General features: G+C 34.4%; 1 protein-coding gene across 1 annotated transcript in view; it reads left to right on the top strand.

Annotated features, from left to right (window-relative positions):
• Nucleotides 1-22,783, top strand: part of STPG2 (sperm tail PG-rich repeat containing 2) — a 182,250-nt gene that overhangs the window by 8,702 nt on the left and 150,765 nt on the right. Inside the window, exons 5-6 of the mRNA XM_088529653.1 lie at nt 5,022-5,137; nt 7,313-7,424. Of these exons, the coding sequence (XP_088385779.1) occupies nt 5,022-5,137; nt 7,313-7,424 (228 nt within the window). The remainder of the gene's footprint in view (nt 1-5,021; nt 5,138-7,312; nt 7,425-22,783) is intronic.

The raw sequence follows: 22,783 nt of genomic DNA, 5'->3' as shown, positions 1-22,783 counted from the left end.
ACAGAGATTGGCAAAATCTTCAGTTGAAAAGATTGCCATTTATAATGCAAATATTTTAGCTATTTAAACATACGTACCTGAAATATCACTGAATTATTTTTTATAAAGAGGCAGCTGTTCATTTTCAGTTGCTCTAATAGTGAGTCTGAATATGTTTTGCTAGATTGGCAGTTTCTTTAGAAGTATACATCAGACTGGGAGCTACTTGCAGAATTTAGGGCTGCTTGCCCACCAAGTACAGGTTAGTGGGAGAGCTGGAGGATGTACAGAATCAGTGGCACAAAGCAAGAAAATAAAATTTTGGGAACAGAAAGCAGCATGAAGAGATCTGTGCTGAGAGGAGCTCCTTTTGTTTAAATCTCATAATCTCCTAATGATATAATTCTTAGAGAGTTTATAAAACTTATTGTATAATTGTAGAATTATACACTTCTTAATAGCTTGTACAAGGAAAGAACCCCCTGCCATATGCTCAAATGAGTGTTTTTTTTAAGGTGTTTTATTTTTAAAAAATGCTTTACAAAAGCCACTGACAGTTAGGGAAGTGGTTATGAGGACTATATAAACATTGTGTGTATGTAATGCAGCTGCATACATCTTTGGGCATCTGGATCTTGGGTTTAAGTTGAGCTGTTCGGTCAATGCACAAAGAGCTTCGGGTAATTTTTCAGAACGTGGAAGACGTATCCTTTTAAATCAGCATGTGTAATGAGCCTAAATCTGCTTCCCAGAGTTGTGTATTCAAACGCAGAGTACTGCTGGAGCCTGACACTGATATATTAGCTAATGTGGGTAACATGCTGGGAACTACCTGTGTGCTGTAACCCTGGAAGGCAGCCCATTAGTGCCTGAATCAATGCACTCGGGGACTTTTAATTCTTCACAGAATCTATTTCCATATTTAATTACGGGAAAGTCATAGAAAAAAGTTACAAAGCACCTTCTTCATCCATTTCGTTGTCAACGGGAGTGGTGATTAGTAATTCTTCTGGAAGTTATATTGCAGTGTTCACTTAAAATGATGCAGCTCCTTGCTGAGTTTGCTCCAATTAAGCCATATTTTATTTGCTAATGACTTAAGAAGTTGACAATGACCTTGAAGTTGGTATTGTCAACACTTCTTGGCATAAAGAACTAGGTGATTTAGAGTTAAGACTGCATCGATTTATTCTGGAGTCTTTGTCAGTATTTTTAAAAAGCTTTTAAATTCCATTACAGATGGGGTACTTTACCTGAGTAATGTGTAGGTTAGTAAGTTAAGTAACAGTCAATTTATATTATTTTTATTGCAGTTCTTAGTGGTGTGTGTATGTATGTATAAGACAATGCTGTTAAGTTTGAAAAAGTGTACTGAAATGGCTCATCTTTAAAATTTTGTACCTTAATCACTATAAATGCAATTTATTACTGTCACATTTCTGTTTGCCATAAGCTACCCAAATATATATAAATCTATCTATGTAGGTATTATATTTCAGTATGTTAGAAGTTATACTTTATCATGGTCTAGCAGAAAAGCATCAGTTTAACCAGAAACATGATTTAGTTTATATATAAAACAATAGTTGTTAGTGTAATTGAACAGAATAATTTGCTGATTTTTTATGAATTCTTGGTAATTTAAGATGAAGGAAAATGAATAATAAAGTTCTCCAATGTGGTCTATAACTGTTTATTACCTCATATTTTTGTTTTAATAATAACATGGAACACCTATGCCATTAGACATAATTGGAAGTGAGCCAGTTGTATAACATTTTAGGCAATCAAAATTATCTTTAGGATAAATGATTGTGATAAGGAACTCTGTTTTGTCATTAAATGGGTTTCTTCTCTCTCTCTTTTTTTGTTTTTTTTAAAAAAAACTATATTTATCTTCTTGAAAACTGATGGTGCATGTCTTTTTAATCCAGAGGTAGTCTTGGTACATAATTACACTGCCAATTCATACTTATTTACTGCTGGGAATTATCATTAGTCCCTGTTTTCTCACATTTTTATATTAGATTGTACCTATCTTCCAGAAGAGAAATCTCAGGAAGAAGTAGATGCTACTACTTTGGGGGCTGAGAAACGACTTTATGCTAATTCTTGATGCCCTTAATTTATATATTTTTATTAGATGTTAATTCTTTTGTTGTTATGCTGAAAATACTACTCACTGCATGACATTTAAAAACAAAATGGAATCAAACCACCATCTTTCCTCAGTCAAATGTTTTAGGAATCTAGTCCTTTTAATTTTTTCCTCAAGAAATGAGATAATATTCTAGAAAAATTAACTTTAATGGGGCCATCATGAAGCGCATATACCATAATTGAGAAACCATGTGATCTAATTACTGTAGCCTGTTTCTTTCTTAACCTTGCATTTCTCAGTCTCTATATTATATCTAAGAGAATATTACATGACTTCTGGGCTAGTAACTGTGAAGTGCATAGGGTACTTTCAATTATTGAAGTGTTGAGTAACAGAAAACAATATAAACTAAAGGCCTCATGAACACTAGTCTTAGTAAACAGCAAGCACAGATTTCAGTTTAAAAAATATTTAAGCATATACATAAATTTTAAATATACAAATGATTATCATCCTTTTAAGCTTAAGGAGCATGGTTCTAAAATTGCTTTTCCAATTTTACATTAAACAGTAAATCAAGTGCTGAACATGCTTCTGTAGATGATAAAATATGGCTAGAAAGGCCCAACATCAGTAGACCTCTGGATGATGCATTCCTATAATAATGGTTTTCTGCCTAATTAATGTTATTCGAAGTATATGTTAATCTGAATTAACAAGGGATTTGAATAAATGATCTTTCTTAAGACTACTCGTTATGACTAATATTTTAAAAGCGCAGATCAGATCTAATGTTTTGTTCATCTTTTTGGATCTTGTATTTTCAGTGCAAAATCCTGATCCCTTAGTACAAGAAGTGATCCTTGAAGATGCTCATGATTTTTCAAACGTTTTTCAGTCATATGAAGCTCATTGCTCTGTAAAGAGGGAATATCTGTGAAAAGGAACATCTGTATGGAAGGAGATAATGACCATAGTATTTAACTTTTTTATTTGCCAAACTATTTTTCTATACCATAATGATTTTTTTTTGATAATGAAAAGTGCACACTTTCACAAGATATGTAATATTTCATATCTAATATATTTTTATGAGCTATTGTTGTACTGAGTGAAGTTTATTTACTTCCCAAATGCTGCCCTCAGAAAAAATAAGGAAAATTCCTACAGATTAATCTTTCACAATTTAATTAAAAAATCCTATTCTGTGTTTATCTAGGTATTTTCTTCTGTTATATGTGGTGATGCCTTGTAGAAGCCACATGATGGTGCTGTAATCCTTTCAGTCTGTGAATTAACTCCTCTTTGGGCATAATGTTGTGTTGACTACAGGAAGAAAAGGCTTGTGAACATTGAGAACATGTAAAAATTGCTGTGGATTATGTTGGTTTGGGATTAGTGACTGAAGTTTTAGGTACCTAATGAATTTGCTGAACTGGTTGCTTGTTGGTCTTGAAATACACGTATGTGAGACACACTACTAAAGTTCTCGTGATATGTGTATTTAACTTGGTTTTGATTCTGTAGACAAGTAGTAATTCAAATGAGATAGTAATCTTGGATAAGTGAGGTAAGATATACTTGGTTAACAAGAACTCGGCATGAAATCTCTGAGATATTTTTCAGGAATATTTATTTGTGCCATCCTATGAAAACCGACTTTTGCTGCGGAACTGGCATATCCCAGTCAAATCTTCATCAGTCTTACCTGTTTCTTTTTCTCATAAAAAAACATTTTTGAAAGGTAGGGGTTGCAATGAATTTTCTTGATTAAAGTGTTCTTACTGAATTTCATACTAACCTCCGTAAGTTCTCCTGCAAATTCCAGTGGCTTTCAATTTGTGCTTTTGTATGATTTTAACTAATGCAGGGTGACCTTTAATAGCTGGACTGACTGTCAGATATATTCATAGAGTTGAATATGAAATAAAAAAAAAAGTGAAAGTGAATATTTCCATGTATTTTTACCTCTGTGAACCAAAGTACCTTTGTGAGGCAGTCTGTCTGATTCAGTTTAGTAAACTCTCCCAGCCATTTAAAACTCATGGCTATAGTATATGTGTGTTTGTGTTTGAAACCAACAATTTATGTCAAAGCGTGTGTGGGAGAAGACATCAATATTAGAACAAAATGATATTTGAACATAAAATTGGATTTTTTTTGATCTGCCTCATGTGAAGTGAAACTGTTGCTTCAGCAAGACTTGTTGAATAGATTCTGGACATATATTTGGCAACTAGAAAGATGAATGTGTAGATGTGTACAAATAGTGTAAGCGATAAAGGATCATAGTGCTGAAGGCCGTAACAGGTTGAAGTGGAGTATGGTAACCTAAGTTCTAATGGCCATTCTTATACATTCTGTTACGTACTGCTAGTCTGTATAGTTTGGAAACAAATAGGTAATCATTGTGTGTGTGTGTGTTTCTATAGTGAAATTTGGTCTCTAGAATACCAAACTGCCTGCCTGCTAGGTTGTACTGGTGTTGACTGGAGTCAATATTCTTGAAGCTCTGCTAGCTGATAACTGAAGTTACTGTTCCCTGTAGTTTCAGCATTACCCATCACAGTACCATTAGTGCAACAGGTTGATGTTAGTAGAGAAATTGGTACTGTCACAATTGCCATTTACAGAGAACAGTGAAAAGGGGTGCAGTTGTGTAAATGAGGTGAAAACATGCTTGGAGGGCTTTTGAATATAATAAAATTAAACCACGGTGTGGTTTATAATGCAACAGTGGTGTATATAATAAGCTATATACGTACAAGATTTGCTGCAGCTTATAAATGCTAATGTTTTATATATATATTTATAGCATATAAATATTTTTGGCTAGTAGATATTACATATTTTACCTCAGTACTGTGTAAAAAGCATAAATATGTGCCCAAAAAATTACAAATGCTCAAATTCATCTTTTTTCCCCTCTCGCTTACATCAGGATGCAAGCTATTCTACCCTGAAGTATAAAGGAATACATTTTGGTAATTTAACTGGAAAACGCTACGAATTTAAACCTCAAGAAGGGCCAGGACCTGGACAATATGACTTAACTCAGTAAGTAACAATGTGCCAGGACATTTTATCTTGTTTTTAGTTGGTAATTTCAGAACTGTTTATTCTTTAGAATTAGTTTGCTATACCATTTAGTTTTATCTAAAATATATTAATATATTCTGGTTATGTTTTATCATAGTGTTCAAAAGCTATTTTTTCTAGTAGGCATTCAGGCTCATTTGCTGTTATTGAGGTCATATACTTCATGAAGACTTCTCTTTTGTGTATGCAGACATCTTTACTTCTTTCATTGGAAAATTAACCCTTGCAATTATTAATTTTCCTGTTGTTTCAGAGTAGTGAGCATGATTTTAAAGGTTTATTTGACTGAAGAAAGCCAATTTACTTTATACTTGACTATACTTGACTTGGTCTTACAAAAATATAACCTGCTTTCAGTAACTTGGCTGAGCTTTTGGATGTTCATACAGGCTGGCCCGCTTCTGTATTCTAGAGCCTTTTTACCCGTTGGAATCGGCTATTGCTGCGCTTTGAGGAGAATATTCTTGAACATGGAGTAGCTCTGCTCTCCTTAGCTCCTTTGCCTGTCAGAGCCATGTCCACTGGGATGGTGTTGAGCAGATCCCTGAGCAAATCAAGGCTGGTGGAGCTCTCTGCTCCACCTGTTGCTGATGAACGAATTGGGAACATGTGATGGATGTGAAGGCTGAAGTGACAGTTTAGGGGATATAAGGAAGGTGGAGGGAAAGTGCCTCTTTCTTAGCAGACCTCTTAGCCTTGTTATAAGGAAGGAATTGCTATAGGGAATTAATGTCTGTAAATTTCTGTGGAAGTGCTTATTAAGGTACTAAAAATTATATATTTTTACTATTCTAGAAGTTCTCATTAACATACTATAAAAAGGTAGGTATCAACATTTCTCTGTCCTCTGTTTCATGAGCACAAATGCCTGGCTCTTATTTCTCTTAAAAATAAACAAACAAAAAGCATTCAGATTTGCATCCTTATACCATATTTTTATGGTGAAATAGGAAGATAGTATGAGAAGCTTAGGAAAGACAAAATTTTAAAAACCTCTTTCAGTGATTCTGTTAGCTGATTGAAGAGTGGTGTGGTCTATCTGCTGCCACTGTGGTTTGTGTTAGTAGGCACAGAAAGCCCTGGGCTCATTAAAAAAGACACCTGAGCATGTAGCTCAGGTGTGTAGAATGTGGAGTCTTGCCAGTCTGAATCTTTGTCTCACCTTAAATACCTAAATCACATCTTGGTGTAGGCTCTAAACTTTTAGCACTTTTATTCTTTAATACCTACTTAAGTCTACTTCTGACGACTAGTAATTCTATGTAATGGTACTTAAGTGTTGATGTTTGTGTCTGAGTGGAGATCATTCTAAGCATCTTTCAGAGATCCAGGTCTATAGAGTTTGGATTAAAATTAAAAATAAACATTACTTCTGCCTATATATTTAACTAATCTAGAGATTATGGCCTTAATTCTTAGTCTCCAGTTTTGAGAAACAGTATGCTCTTTAGATGTGACAGAGTGTGCTTTGATTTCTGTGTGCCTATCTACAGGCCGATTGGTCTTAATTTCCTTTCCGAGGGTCTGTGATGATTTACATCCTTTCCAGGCTCTTCCCCAGACAGAGTGGAATGTCATTTGAAGTAGCTATCAAAAAAAATAAACTTAAAAATTAAAAAACCTTTCTTTTAAACTAAATCATAAAGGGGCTCTTTAGAGTTACTGCTGCTAAGAGAGTTTTCTCATTGGTTTAAAAAAAAAAAAAAAAAAGTCTGTGATATAGATTAATCTGTTTTGACTAATTTCATTGTTAAGACCTGAATTGAAATGAGTACCTCATAAGTCATTCGAACTTTTGTTCTATGTGAATTGCAGTAGCATATCTCAGAAACACTATTTTCTCTTGTCTTGGCATGCTTTTTATGCTTTTTCTCCATTGAGTGGTTGTTAGTCATCCTGTGATAACAGGCGCATGACTTTGTCATTATTGAAACGTGACTTGTCTTATTTCTTTGGGCTCACAGTGTATTTCTAGAATAAGGTGAGGCCTCTCCCATTTAGTGAGTAATCTAAGCTTTTATTAGTTATTGCAAACAGCAACTGTTTATAACAGAAGAACATGCTTTTACTGAATGTATTTAAATAGGCATTTAAAAATGAAGACTCATAAATTTTTCCTTTAACTTTCCACAGGGAAGTAGCACTGTGTAATGAAAATGTTAACATCAAAAAGGAAGAAAAGAAAAGAAATGTCCTCTTTATCCCACGGTATCATGAAGCGATAGAATTAGAGGAGGAAAAGAAGGTAATGCCACTTCAGCTTTTTCTACTAGAGTAATATATACCCGCATTTCAGGTATGAAGATCTTGTATTCAGGATGAAAAAATACTGCAATTTATAATGACAAAACTGGTTAAGAATTAATAGTTCTCTCTTCTGTTTTGCTGTAATCCAGGTAAAATAATTTAAGAGCCTAAGCTTTTAATTGTGTGACAGAGCGTATTTTCATACCTTTTATTTACAGATGCATCAAAATGAATTGATTAATAATCATAACTCATCTTGGAATTCATCAAGTTTCAATATACATTAAAATATATATAGAATAAATTACCTACGATGCTGTTTTTGTTTTCTTTTGAAATATAAACTAAATAAATACAATATTTTGTAAGTTTTTGTGTTATGTGGAAGAATTTTGCAATCATTAGGAGTACTTGTGGCGAGAAAGTTAGGGTATGCATTTTTCTTTCCCTCTTAATTAAAATGCTTTATTTTCGTGTTTGTATATTTATATTTTTGGAGATTGTGTTGAAAAGACATTGTGCCACAAATTTCAACTCTACTTTTTTCTTTAAGTTTTCCATGTGTGTTGCAAGATTTATTTAAATCTTGTGTATGAGAAAATGCTCTTCTATTTGTACACGCTGTCACTGTAAAGGTGTTGTAAGGTGAAGTTGTAAGGTGAAGGAGATGGAAACCATCAGTTAGAAAGGGTCAGTGATAGAAGAACAGGCAGCATCATTTTACAGATTTCTGGGCAGTAAAGATATCTGGTTGGATTTTCATTACTCGGTGAATAGTCATTTTTATATGTAGACATAAAGTTGATTGGAAAATAAATAAAAATCACCTGCAAAAGTTGTCTGAGGAAGTGTCCTGGCATAATAGGCCTTTATTGTAAGGAATTATTGTGAGCTACTGTTTCTTACTTGGGATGCTCTCAAACTATAATTAATGAGAAAATTAATTCCTTATCTCGTGCAAAGGGCATAGGACTATGCAGTGACATGAATGGATAGAACTGCATTAGTGGGGGCCAGCTGTTTTCTTGGCATATGATCAGACATGTGCCGTGATAAGAGGTCTTAATGTGGGGTTATGACTTCTCAACTTTTTAAACCTAATCCCTTTGCCTCAAAAAAACAATCGAGTTTTTCCCAAGTACGTAGAGCTGCCCTTGGCTTATGTCAAGGGGAAGATGGGAACAATCGCATAAAGGGATATGGAGCAGGCATTACAAAAGAGCAGAGATGAGATGGGTGCTTTTATTGAGGGAAAAAGCAATGCAAGAGAATAGATAGATCCAGGAGGGAGGGAAGAATTGATGGTTGTAGGCAGGAAGTAGTAGAAAAGAAAAGGGCAACTAGGGTTGTGAATGTAGATAGAAGAAAATAATTTATTTTTCTATCTGAATTTAAGGTCAAATAAAAAATGATGAAGGAATTTTGCTTCTTATATTCATAGTACAGGAAATATCTCGTTGCAGTATTCTCTTCAGATTTGATAAGGGTCAGTTTGTGAAATGTTAGTATAAAAGTAAAATTATCACACCAAACTCTGTAAAATTTGATTTGAGATTTAATGTGGTAACTGTAAAGATTAGCTGTGCATTATTATTACATGGACACGTTAAATGTAGGCATTCAACATGAGCAAACTTAACCTTGAGTGTGAGGACTGGATTTGCTTGTGTAATAAGCCTATGTAAGAATAAATGCTAATTTGTGCTTTTTCTTATTGTCAAGGCATTCATGATATTTATCTTCCTGTAGACTCACAAATTTCTGATAAAATTTGAGTTAATAATGCAACCTTTTGAATCAAGCGGCAACAGAGCAGTAACTTGATCCCTTTATAGTATGCCCCCCTGCTCCCCTCCACAAACCTTGTGAGAATTTCATATCAATGAGACTGTATTGGTCAGGTTTGGCTGAGATTAGCAGGTTTAAAATTGTTACAGGAGGATGGCTAGACTTGCATGCATAAGAGAGAGAGCATGTTCTGGTGATAAGGCTGCCAACTGAAACATTTTTAGTCATCAATTGATTCTGTTTTAGAATCACAAACGTTAAAATAAACAGCTATAACTGTATGCTTATTACAATGTGTCCCCCTGGGAAATATAAGGATTTTCTTTTTGATCTTACCATGAATTTTTATGTCTCAGAATTTTTAAACTTCTTTTGAATCCGAATTTCAGTAAATTAGAATGTTGGATTTTAATGTAGTATACATATATAGATACATAATGTGTTTTACTTGGATTTTTCTACATTAAAAACTAATTCTCCCAATCTCTCACTCCACTCTACCTCTGCTTTCTTTTTTATTAAATGGGGGGCAGGAAGGGAAATTCATATAAATAGTTTCATGATTAAAAAATAAAAGGAGACTTCCCAACTGTAGCGTCAGCAGAATACAGCATTTCCTAGTCACAAGAAGGCTAAAAGTCTGTAATGATTCCAGATGAATCTGAGACTTATTGAAGGTAAGTCCAGTGGATATTCCTCCGTGTGTATGAAGGACATCTGGCTCAGGATGTTCCTGTGCTGCAAATGGATAAAAGTGAGGAGATCATTAGAAAGAAATGTCTCCTCTGCTTGTGCTGTCCTGATGCTTGTCTGTAAAACATGTGCCCTGGTGACATTTAGAGAGAAGGTGCTGGCCTAGATGAATGTTTGGCCTGATTCACTATGACTGTTTTCATGTGTGGGACTCAGGCTTTTTAGCTCGAATAAGATTGTCATGGAAAGAAAAGAGCTGTAAGAAAGAAAAAGGCTGTGAGAAAGAGCAAGAAAAGTATTTTCTCCATATAGGTGCAGGTGTAAGGAAAGGTCATGTGCAAAACTTGTCCTTGTTCCTGAATCATTTCAGACAAAAGAACTGTAGGCTGAGATTTCACTTGGTAGCACTACTAGTGCAGTATTAACAAGAACAATCACAGCTTGGAGAAACGCTGCCACTTTCTCATTTCTTTATTAGTACTGATGACTTCTAGGTAGCCTTGCTTTGATGAATACCTCTGAGGCTGCCATGGAGCAAGAATTTCTGAGCTGAGCATGTGTCAAAAATGTTGCACTGCTGTAAAAAAGGCAAGTGCTGTATTGACATGCGCACATAGAACTATAACATGAAAAGCGTTAGAATTAATACTTAGTGCTACAGATAGCAGACCTTAGCTGAAGCACAGTGTCTCATTTAGAACATCTAAATTCAAGAGAGATACAGACAAATTAGAGGTAGGTTATAGAAAGATAATAGAGCTGATTAAAGATTTAGAGAATGTATGTAAATGGAAAAGATGGATGAATTTTATTTCAAGAGAGGGTCTCTGTATTGGTCTTCAGACAAAAGCTTGTTGAAGAGAGGGAAGGAATAATTTGGTTTCTATAGCCACCTATAATCAGATTCAGAAGAAAGAGGAAATCTCTTTTGTTTCTTTATTGTGCTTAAGCATATGTCTGCATTGAGCTTCCCAAATACGAGTAGCCCTATCCATTTCAGATATTCTGAAGTTACAAATATATTCTTGCACCATACTAAATAAAACAGCTTTGCTGTCTCTGTGTTGGAGATGGGCCTTTTGCCAGTCTGGTAATTATCAGATTTGTTTCCCCCAAAGAAAATGGCAGAAAACCTAGTGACTTGTGGATGTGCTACTTGTGCAACAAGCTAATGATCCCTTATCTTCCTCTTGTTCTTTGAAGATGGGTGTCTGGGAGAAAGGAGGAATGTGGTAATGGCAGTATATATCTTCCCCCCGCCCCCACCATGTACTTAGCACTTCTGCTATCTTATTTAATAATGCAACTGTACTTTTTTTTTCCTTGGGCGCTCCTCTTTTCTGTGACCGGAATGATTTATGTGAAGTATCTTTATACAGAGAAATGAGGTTCTGCCCAAAAGAGGCTAAAAAGTATGCTGAGGAGGGGAGGAATTACTCACTGGGTGTTATTGGACTTTTGTGCACTGCTTTCCTTAATTTTAACAAAATATGGATATAATTTCTGCATGGACTATAAGGTTCTAAAAATAAACCGTGCTTTCTCAATTGTGATTACACATTCAAGGGTTATGGGATATTTTTGTTAAAAATAGAACACATTTATCTAACAAAAGAAATCATATATATTTCTTGCAATATTTCTCATAAATATTGCAGGTTTCCATTGCAAGTGAGTTAACTGAAGAGTGATGTAGAATTTCAGAATGTTGTGCACATATGCTATTACAAAGATTACGCTTGCTAGAATTATTTTTGGATGTTCTTGTTTGCTTTTAAGTACAAAAGGCATATTCTTGGCCTGTGAAGGCTTGGATTTGTGAATCGCATTGTGAATAATTCCTTGAATAAAATTTTTAATGCTTCCTCTATGTGCTGTACTTAGCACCCCATTTTTAAAAAGACTACTTTTAACTTAACTTTTAACTTATAGACTTAACCTTTCCTTATAGAAAAAATCAGGGAAACATTCTGTTGTAGATCAGGCAGATATATGTAGAAAGCTTCATCTCGTGTGTCATGCTAGTGGCTTCTTGCAAAAGAGAATTTGCAGATTATTTTTCCTATATTTACCAGGAATTCATTGCTTATATTCGAGGAAAGTCTTGGTCTGCTATTGACTCATATGGATTAGGAAACTCTGAAAGAAAAAGGTGAAATGCATATGTAAGATAAAGAGCAAATTTCAATTATGTTGTAAAATTGTACTGAGATTTAAAACTTGTCTAAGCCTCTCATTTTTTTCGACATTGAGAATTAAAGGACATTCAGTTTTTTTTTTTTTTTTTTTTTCTTTCGTTATTATGACTTTGAGAGTTTTTGACTCTCGGACTCTGCTATTACAAATTGGAAAACAACACCCTTATTAAATGAGGTTACATAATATATTAAGAGCTATTCAACAGATAGCCTATTAAAGACTAAAATCTTATCTTCTAATAATCTCTTCTTTATTATATTAAAACAGCTCCTGAGACAACATATACTTATTTAATATCACTACAAAACTGGATTTCGATATACCTAGTATAACTTGTAAATAATGTTTTTTCCTTGGGTCAACAGTAGTACTGAGTATGTTTGGATCTCTTATCTCCAGCTAGTAAAGATGCATCAAAAGTTAAAACGATGGATTCTTGTGTAGTGTTTTGGAACTCACTTTAGTGAGTTTAGTGTTTTGGAAATCATTTTAGTACTTAGGATACAGATGTGACTTTGCTTTGTTATATGTTTTTATTAATGAAATCTTGGTGAATCCTGGCAGATGGTAGCATTCTGTGTGGGTTTCACCCCACAGTAATTGAGTAAGTCAGTTTTTTTTCACCATAGAATATATATATTTCTTTTCTAGAGAGTTCCTCTCCAGGGTTTTTCCATTTCAACATTTCTTGACATTTGCTCTCTGCCTGAATTGATGAGTGATTGGATTTACATCAATACTTGGTTCGTAAGTATATGGCTTTTGTGGTGCCATCACCTTCATAGTGAATGGGCAAAATGAGTTCAATCTCCATAACTCCCATGGTGATCATTACACAAAGTCCATTAGCTTGTGGTCTGTGTGATTGGAGGTCATTGCAAAATCTCTTTCCTGAACTGCTATCAGAATATGCTTTTTAAAAGCTATGAATACTTTAGGGCTTTTGCAATGCTTAAATATTTCCTTTACAGTTTTTGATTTTACTAGCAGTGTCAGTCACCATGTACGTATAAATTACGTTTTTTTGGATATTTGGGGCTTTTATGTCACTGGGCAATAGATAAGACAGAATCAATTTCTCTCTCTCTCTCTCTCTCTCTTTTTTTTTTTCTTTTTTTTTCCTTTTTTCTTTTTCTTCCCCCAAGTTCTGGTTCTTCAAAAACTTTTTTTTTTCCTTTTTTCTTTTTCTTCCCCCAAGTTCTGGTTCTTCAAAAACTTTTTTTTTTTTGTTAAAGAATATGAAAAGAGAACATTCCAGTGTGTATTTTGGAGAGTGCAATAAAGAAAACCTTAGTAAGACTAATGATTATGTGGAATACTTGTCTCTTGCTTTTGAAACGTAACCCTTCTCCTCATCAATCAGTCAACAGTGGCAGGTAGTGACCATTAGGTGGATTCATTAACACCCTGCAGTCTTCTCGTACAAGGAGACCCACATCTGTCTTCATTAGAAGTTTGCTAGCTGCCAGCAGTGAACAGATGGGTCATTATGGTCTACATCGCCCTCCGGGCATAGCTGGAGGACGGGCAAAGTCGTCCTATGCAGGTTGCAGGTGCATAGTTACTTCGCAGGTACAGAGCGAGGCATTTACAGTAACACCCATAACGTTAGCTCTTATCCTCAGATGAGATAATTAGTTTCTATTGGTTTTATTTTTATTTATTCTGTCTCATACCACTAAGAACATGAGAGTACGGCTAATACAGAACTTGAATTATTTACGAACGCTTCATAAAAATATTAATGTATAATATGTAGCAATACTGAACTATTAATATTTTCATTCAAACTCTACATGTTGATTTCACCATCTCATTTTCTTCTTTATGAGCAGAATATTTCCTATACATCATTCATAATCCTTTTTGCTGGGAGAAGAAAGCAAAAGCATTTATTAAATCAGCACTGCTGTTAACACTGCATGAGTTCAAATCCTCTTCCACCAGCATGGTTGAACATATTTTGAGGAATAGTTTGTCTTAAGTATTCACCACAGCTTGCCTTGCTTCCAAACCTTCTTTAAAAATTTTGGATTAGTTAAGCATGTTACAGCTTAGCTATTCACCAGATTGCTATGTTTCCAAACTTTCTTTAAAAATTTTGGATTAGTTAAGTGTGTACTTGGAATGTAGCACCATTATAATCGGTCTTCCACTACAATGTCTTCTGGAATTATTATTATTTTATTCTGAGCTTAATGTATAACATTGTTAACTGTTATGCAGAATGATTTCATCCAGAAAGCCTGGTTATGAAACCAGGTGAGAAGGTGCTGGTGAATTCCAAATCTAACCACCCTCTTAACATCCTGCTCTTCTTGGTCACAGTCCTGGTTACATCAATATCAGCTTTTATTTTGTATAAAGTAAAAGTAGGAGATCAAATATATGTTACTGTGTGGGTGTTATTTATTATAGATTTTCTTGTTGTACAAGAGGCTATAATCCCCTTCCTATAAAGGTACTTGATTTTTTTTTGAGTTAAATATACAAGTCAGATTGTTGAATTAAGAAGAAGAAATATAAAGTTTTTATACCAAACGCCACCCAGTTCTGTTACTTGAGAATATGGGGATTGAACAGGTCGTTATAGCAGTGCTAGCCAGGATTTATCTCAGTGGCTTTTTTAATTTTTTTCCCTTGGCTGAATTCTCGGCCTTTTTTAAAAAGTTGAAAATAATTAAAAGTCTTTTGGTGGTGCTTGAAATTTCAGGTGAGGAAATTCAGGCAGGAAATGCAGTATCATTTAACTTAAAACATCTGAATGGTATGTCACTTGCAAGGCAAAATAATCATAGAAATCATAGTATCATAGAAAATTAGACAGTCCTTCAGACTTGAACTTCCTTTTCTTCTGGGATTATTATTACTTTTTTTTTTTTTTTTTTTTTTTTTTTTTTTTTTTTTGTCAAATGTGAGTATTTTATGTGGTGGTAGAATAGTAATAGTGGCTTTGACAGATTTTCTTCATCTCTGTTGCATCTTGCACTATTTATGTGCACTATAAACTGAGGTGAGCTTTTCAGAGTTAAACCTTCATTTTCGTTCTGAATTGAAAATATTTTTTTACATAAGTGTGACTGTCAACCCTACTATAGCTGAACTTTTATGAATACAATGGTGTAAGTTAAATGGTGTAAGTTAAGAATAACGAGTGTAAGTTGAAACGTAGGAGGTTTAATCTCCATAGGAAGAAGTTCTTTACTATGAGGGTGACAGAGCAGTGGAACAGGCTTCCCAGAGAGGTTGTGGAGTCTCTTTCTCAGGAGATCTTCCAGACCCGCCTGGATGCCACGTGCTCTGGGTGTCCCTGCTGGATCAGGGAGTTGGAGCAGATGATCTCTAGGGGTCCCTTCCAACCTCAACTATTCTGACCATTCTGTGATTCTGTGAATAGTTTTTTTTTTTTTTAAAAAAAAAAAAAAAAGAAAAGAAAAAAGGATATAAGGCCTATACAAGTGTCCCATCATTTTTTGAGGTGTATTTTGGATGTAATACAACCTTTGCCAACCTTCACTTATTTGGACCTGGCTTAAGGAATTCCTGTCTCTCTTTCGCAGTACTCTCCCTCTTGCCCAGTAAGTTATTGTGGTCTGTAACTGATGGAGTGCAAAATCAAAAATGTATTTCAGGGGTGGGAATGAGCAATGGGAGGGCAAATCAAGCATATTGTTAATCTGTGCTCTGATGTGCGCAAGAGCTCAACTCGCTTTCCTCCAGAGCACAATGTGCAAGGTAGCCTAATTTTAGGGAGTCATCATATATTTGTTTAATTAGCAGTTTAATTTAAGTATCCCTTTATAAATATTATTTTTAAAAGTACATCGTGACTCTCTGCCCCCTTCAGTATGATTGGATGTTGTGTAGCTTGAAATGAAGATAACTTCGTCCACTTGAGTCGTCTTTACAGATGAGTAGGAGAAACATTTTGAGGTGGTTGGTGTCATATCCTCTTTCACAGTCTTGAGCTGGTCAGTACAAGTGGTGATTTTCTGATTGCCTGCGGTCTTTTTGGAACTTGCTGTGCAGCATTCACACCAAAGGAGAGAATTTCTTAAAAAAGGAATTTCATCCATCAAAATTCCATATTTGGAAATACATTTTATATCGTCAGAAGGGTTAATTGAAAACCAAATAGGGTCAGTAGAAATGTATTCTAAATAAATAATACCTGTATCAAATCCAGGAGCATCACTAATTTTCATGATTTACTGATCTGATTTACTGGACAAATCTTACTCTTCAGTTAAGCATTATTATAATAAAGGGACTTTATTATCACACAGGATTTTGTTTCTTTTTGATTCTCATGATAAATTGAACTCTTGCCATTGAAAACTGTTTTCTGGGTTCAAGTGCAGTGCAGCACTTCAGACTTTCAGCGCCACTTGGCGCTCAGCTTCCTGTTAAATGGTGGCTGGCAGAAAGGACAAGAGCAAGTAGGAGCTTTGTGTTCTTGTCTGTTAATAGGTTTTCTTTTACTGTCCCCCCACTCCCCAGAGGAAAATGGATGCTGTAGTGCCACAGAAGTTATTGTGTCTCTGTTCACAGTTTAGGACAGATAGTAATTTTGTCCACTATTTTTTTTTCTACAGTATTGAGTGAATTTTTTTTCATGTTCCTGGATAACTAGCTTTCTTTTACTGGACTTCTGTCTGGTAAACAGAATGTTCTTTCCTTGTGGAAAAGAAACAGAATGCTCTTTCCTTGTGGATGTGTAAATATATATTTTGTTGCAGGTGGGGTGACATTTGAAATACCATTTAAAGGCAAACTTGCTTTGGAAATGAAAACTGCGTAGTACTAGTGTTTGCTTGTGTCTGTTTTAGTAACAAAAAAACCTCTTATTCTCAGGAACCTGTGACCTTGTCCCCAGGAAAGGCTACATTTCATATATGAAGAATCGTCTGTTATTTAAAAAAAAAAAAAAAAAAAAAAAGTAGCCACCTTTACTTGAAAGCTAGAAAAGAAATCCGAACACCTTACATATTTAGTGAAAAATACCATTAGTGAGATTGTCAGAAGAAAATATACTTGTGAATGATAAAACTGTAACTTTTGAAGTTTTATGTGCAATAGATGAATTGGACGGCAAACAAAATACATGCTTTCTACTCGCAGCAGAGATGATTTATGACAGCTAATTTTACTTGGCACATGAAAGGGAGCATTAATAGTTTGTCTTGTGGGAAGTGCAATACCTTGCTGTATTTTGTCATGCTCTTTGCTTGAAATGCATTTTGTTGTTGTGCATGACAAAAAGGTTGACAGAATCTTGTTGCTTTGATGTAAAGAAAACACTAGAATTTATTGATCCTCTTGTGTTTTGAGAAATAGCATACTGTGTTAGGGCATTGTATATATTTAGAATCTTAGCTTACCTAGCAGTAAAGATCACATTCAGCACCTGTCTCGAATATTTGCATTTATTTGCATTATTTAGTGAAGCCATTAAAATAGTATGAGAATCTTTCATTCAGGATTGGCCAGGTAGCCTCAATATGGCCTTACTGCAACTCTAATTTGTAATACATCATTATATAATTAAAAATTGTATTTTCCATAGGATCTCTCACCTTAGAATATTACAGAATAGGTAGTTTTTACTGAATAAGTAATTTTTCTTTATTTTTCTCATTGTGTGTGGACTCCATGCTATTCTCTTTGCCATGTTGCCATGAAATGAAGGTGATTAATTTCTTTTCCTGTGTTCATATTCTGCAGCTCGTTGTATTGTTTTTGTAACCTCTTTACAAACACAAAATGCATCATTTTTCATTGACTCCTAGTCATATTCATTCTCACTGCTAGTGCTCTCTATTCATTCTTTTGTGCCTCTAATCTTTGCGTCTTTCCCCCCTCAAAGCTGTAGTTATATGCTGTTTTTTAAAAACAACTTTTCTAATATAGACCAAAGGACTAACTGTGTAATGATACGTTTATATCACTAGAAAGGACATTGGTTTGCCGCTTCATTGAAAATACAAACAATTTGGCGTTTAACACTTTTAAAAAATGAATATGGAACAGTAGAATGATGAACAGTTTTCAGAGGCTTTATAACCACATGGTCAAACAGTTATCCTTCAGTGTTTAACCAATTGAAAAATTGCATATTCTGTTAAGATATCTGTATCTGTAAAAGCATAGCGGTGATTTTAAGGTGATTATTACAATTATTTAATTATGCGTTTAGACCACTGAAACACTTTTATGCATTATGTTTTTTGAATTAGCAACAGGCTTTCCTTTTTTTTTTTTTTTTTAAAAACACATTTTTGTTTTGTATCTAGATGTGACTTGAAAAAGATATGTAGAGATTCAAAGGCAAAACAAAGGGTTTGTAACAACAGTTCAGGTAATCTGAAGAGCATCAGTATTGTATGTAATGAACATAATTGCTAAAAACTAATATCCTATATGTTAATGAAGTTTCTGCTGTCTCTTAAATAACCATAGCCATTTACAGATAATGATTATTCAGAGACAATTGTCCAATGATTTTTAGTTAGCTTAAACAATGGTATTTGTCAGTTTATACAATTGTCTGTTCATTAGACCTGCTAGAAAAGGTTTTGTTGCTGTTGCCTGATTTCTTTTATCAGCATTTCACTACATTCTTTCTTGCCTTTTCTAGAGTGACGCTAATGGCACTTACATGTTCTAAAGTTTGTGTTTGATTTGAAACTGGTCAGTATTTTAGGTTTTTTTTTTTTTTTTTTTTTTTTCTTTTTTTTAAGTGTACTTCAGATGTTGGTATTCTTCATGTATTTGTATTTGTTACAAGTCTCACTTTGTTTTTTTGAAATTTTGTGTTGTCTTATGGTCTGATTCAGACATCTTCCTCTTAAAGGAGGAAAATACTTTATCAGCTTCCTGAAAATTTTATTTTAATTTTTAGACAAAACAATCACCTGAATTTGCACAAGGACAGTTTATTTCAGATCATGCTCCTTATATGTTGCACTTATGGTACAGTATTTGCTATACTAGGTTGCATCTCCTGTCAGTGATGGTATTGACTGGTATTATTTGGCCACCACCTCCCACTGTTCAATCCCTTGTCCTTGAGGTTTGGTATTGTACTTTCCTGTCATGACAGTTGTGTGGGAAACGTTCTGTATTTTAACTTGGAGTCTTCTTCTCTGGAGATTTTCCAAACCCGCTTGGACGCAGTCCTGTGCCACGTGCTCTAGGTGACCCTGGCGTGTGCAGGGGGGTTGGACTAGATGATCTCTAGAGGTCCCTTCCAACCTTAAGCATTCTACGTGGGACAGCATGTCTATGTGGGAACTCTGTCCAGATTTTTTTCTTCTTCTTTCCTTCTTCCTTTTTTTTTTATATATATATATATGCATTGAACTTGGAAAATTAGATTGTTCTCAAACACATTTCTAAATGATCTTCTCTGACCTGAATTTTCACAAGGTTGCCTTTCAAGTTAAGAAATTCATATGCAGAAAGCATACTGTCAAGAAAAATGAACAATTGAAAATCCTTTAAAATCTTTAAAAAATCTTCTCAAGCACAAAATTATTGGCCTGGCAATTTATTAATTCTTTCTGCACCTCCCCATTAACTCCACTTTAAGTGTGACATTTTTGCTCTTGGTTCTTAAATAAACCACCATGCAAAATAAAAAGTTTTAATATTTTTTGTGCAGACACCTATCCCTGATTTTTCTGCAATGTTCTATCAGCAAGTACAATGGTCTATTCATAATAAAATTTTACCCAAGCATGAATAATTACGTATGTTTTGTAAATTAAAAATCATGCTTAAAACATGACAAGTAGCAAATATTAGTGTAACTACATATTTTTTATTTCATTTACAAGGTGGGGTTACAAATATTAACTGAATAGCATCAGTAAAATCAGCAGAAGTATAGTTTTGTGGATGAGTTAATGCTGCTTTGTAGGACATGCAGTATGGCTGCTTGGACTACTTTTCATTGGATTATCTTTTCAATTTTCTGTGAGGTCACCTTTTAAAACACCTATTTATTCATTGGAAGTGGAGGTGTATTATTCCTTTTAACAAAAGGAATTTATGAGAATTTTTCCTGGGCAATCACAGATGCCGAAGTGGGGTCAGTATAGTGTGAAGTACTGACTAATATAACATCTATAATGGCATAAAATTACAGGTTATTTCCTCTTGCCTTTTAAAAGGTCTTTGTATTAATTTTACTATTAATGTAGGTTTAAAACCATACTCTATTGTGTATCTATATAGATCCTTATGGAAATTATGCCTGAGGAAAGGGCTCTTCTATAAGAAAAGTTCAGTGAAGAAGAATGTTGCAAGGATGGTTCCTGGGCATTTGTAATGGGCTCAGTGTGCTAGGAAGACAGATATATCTCTGCAGTGCCACTAACAGTTATAAGCCTTTATTGGGTGACTTGATTAAACATTAAAAAAAGAGAGAGAGAGAAAAAAAAAAAAAAGGAAATCTGCTTTAGTGGGACCTTTCAGAGTTCGTGATACATCAAAACTTATGCGTTTTCATGCCTGATATACCTTAAATACAGATCAGCAAATTTGACCCTTTCAAAAAGATTGCTATAATCTAGTATCATGAATTATTTTCAGGAAGGTATTGATTAGAATATGCATATTAGTTGCATTAAATGAAATTCATTTGATTAAAGCAATGTTGATATGAGGTAGTATTGATGTAGTATTCCTTTATATTATTTTTCAAGAGGAGGTTAAGTTTATTATGCAAAGAAAGCTTGCTGAAAGTAAGATTTGTATGTGTATTTTTACGTATGTGTAGCTCTGATGTGTACGTATGTGTAGCTCTAAGGCTTCTTAAAACCTGGAAGGCTGAAGGCCAAGAAAGAGCTGAGAAGTGAGAGACCAATTTAGCAAATCTGTGTCACTTGTAACCCTTCAGTCTGATTTGGGAGGAAGGGAGGTTTTGACTAATTTGTCGCTAAGCTTTTTGGGCATGCTTAGTTGGACCTAAGTAAGTGAGGTGTTTGCTACTTCTTGTCCTAGAAGTCAGAAAATACTTTTTTATATGGAAGTTGGACTGCATTCTATTTATTTATTTTTTAAAAAAACAAAACAGAACAAATCACTCAAGTATTCTAATACTGTAAGACTTTGTACAACGCATTTGTAAACCAGCGATTTGTAGAAATCAGATTACTGCTTGGAAAAAAAAATCTAGGAATACTCTGTTACTCAAGGACAAGTGTAGACTTGAAGGCTCAATTGTTTGCCATTGCTGAAAATGTAATGAATGTTGATACTTTGGTCATGTGCTTTGCTCTATTCAGTGCACAAAATAAACGCAAGGAAAAAGAAATTTAGAAAAAGCTGTTGCATGTGCACCTTGTATACAATAAAATGTCTTTTTTATATTTATAAATGCTCCCACTTTTCAGGGTCTGGGCTTTGGTTTATCAGGTGGGAAATGGAAAAACTAAGTAGTGGGGAGATGTGGGAAGTATTGATCTCCTTGTAACCAAATGGCCAAGTTCTAGATTTCACTAAGTTCAAGTCCAGAAAAGAAATGCATTGATGTAAATAGACTTTCTGGCCATGAGAGAAGGATCATGATGGTATGCAGCTTCATTTGTCAGTTCCTTTAAAAAAAAAATTGTGAAGGTGTGCTGCAGAAATAGCAATGTAGCCTTAAACTGGCAAGTTTGTCTTGTGAAGCATGAAAGTGTCAAGGAGTTAAAGCAGTTAATGGATCTGTAAAAAGGCAGAAGACTGAACAAAACAGTGCAGTGTTTTTGAACCCAGACTTTGCTCTGAGATATGCTTGTGTAAATGGCATAAATATGTTGAAAGATTGCTGGAAAACACATGGCCATAGCTCAGAAATAATTATATATTTGAAAGTTTTGTTGGAACCCAGCCCTTTAAGAGCACAAACCTACAAAGGTGCATTTGAGCTGGATGCAGGGAAAAATGCTCACAACTGCTGTGCAATTTAAATTAATCCTATGCATAGTGAGTCTCTTCTGAGCAACTACAAATAGATGCAGTGTATAAATAGGAGAATAATTCACAGGGTGCAAGTGGGTTTTGGGATCAAGGTTTTCTTTTAGTATATTGTTAGTATTTAAGGCCAACTAATCTGTTAGTACTTTAGGGCTTTAAAAAGACCTCTTCAGTCAGCAGAAGTCCAACAGAGTTTTTGAAGTAAGCTTAATGTAGTTTTTCATCTATATTTGTATTTATATAATTTTTAGCAACATTTCAGCTGTAGCTGGCACTGACATTGTCTTGAGCTAATTTACATGTCTTAGTATAGAAAGTATTAAAGGCTTAAGGATTGGTAATTTTTTTTAATACTAAAATTTACATTTGCTTGTTAAGCAGAAAACTAAAGAATTTGAATGTAATGAATGTAATGTGTTTTGGGAACCATAAATATATGCCACAATAAAGAATTCCATGCCTAAAAATAAGAATAATACATAGTATTAAAATATCAATGTTTGAGACATTTTCAAATCTTAAAATATGCTTTTATAGCTTTGAATATGATCATTCCAACTTCACTGTTGGCTTTTTACTGTTTCCCCAGTATCCACAAAATTATTGTTGCATATTGTGTCTAACAAATATTTCGAGGAATAAAATATAGTTGGCTCTATGGCTTCCCTTTGGACTTTTATATTGATAATGAAAATCCGTTTTTGCTGGTACTGC

Source organism: Tinamus guttatus, unplaced genomic scaffold, assembly GCF_059628265.1.
Source record: "Tinamus guttatus ecotype Peru unplaced genomic scaffold, ASM5962826v1 Tinamus_guttatus_pri_ptg000028l, whole genome shotgun sequence".
In the NCBI taxonomy this organism is placed as follows: Eukaryota; Metazoa; Chordata; class Aves; order Tinamiformes; family Tinamidae; genus Tinamus; species Tinamus guttatus.
The sequence above is the reverse complement of the archived record's forward strand: the minus strand, read 5'-3'. Positions and strand labels throughout refer to the sequence as shown.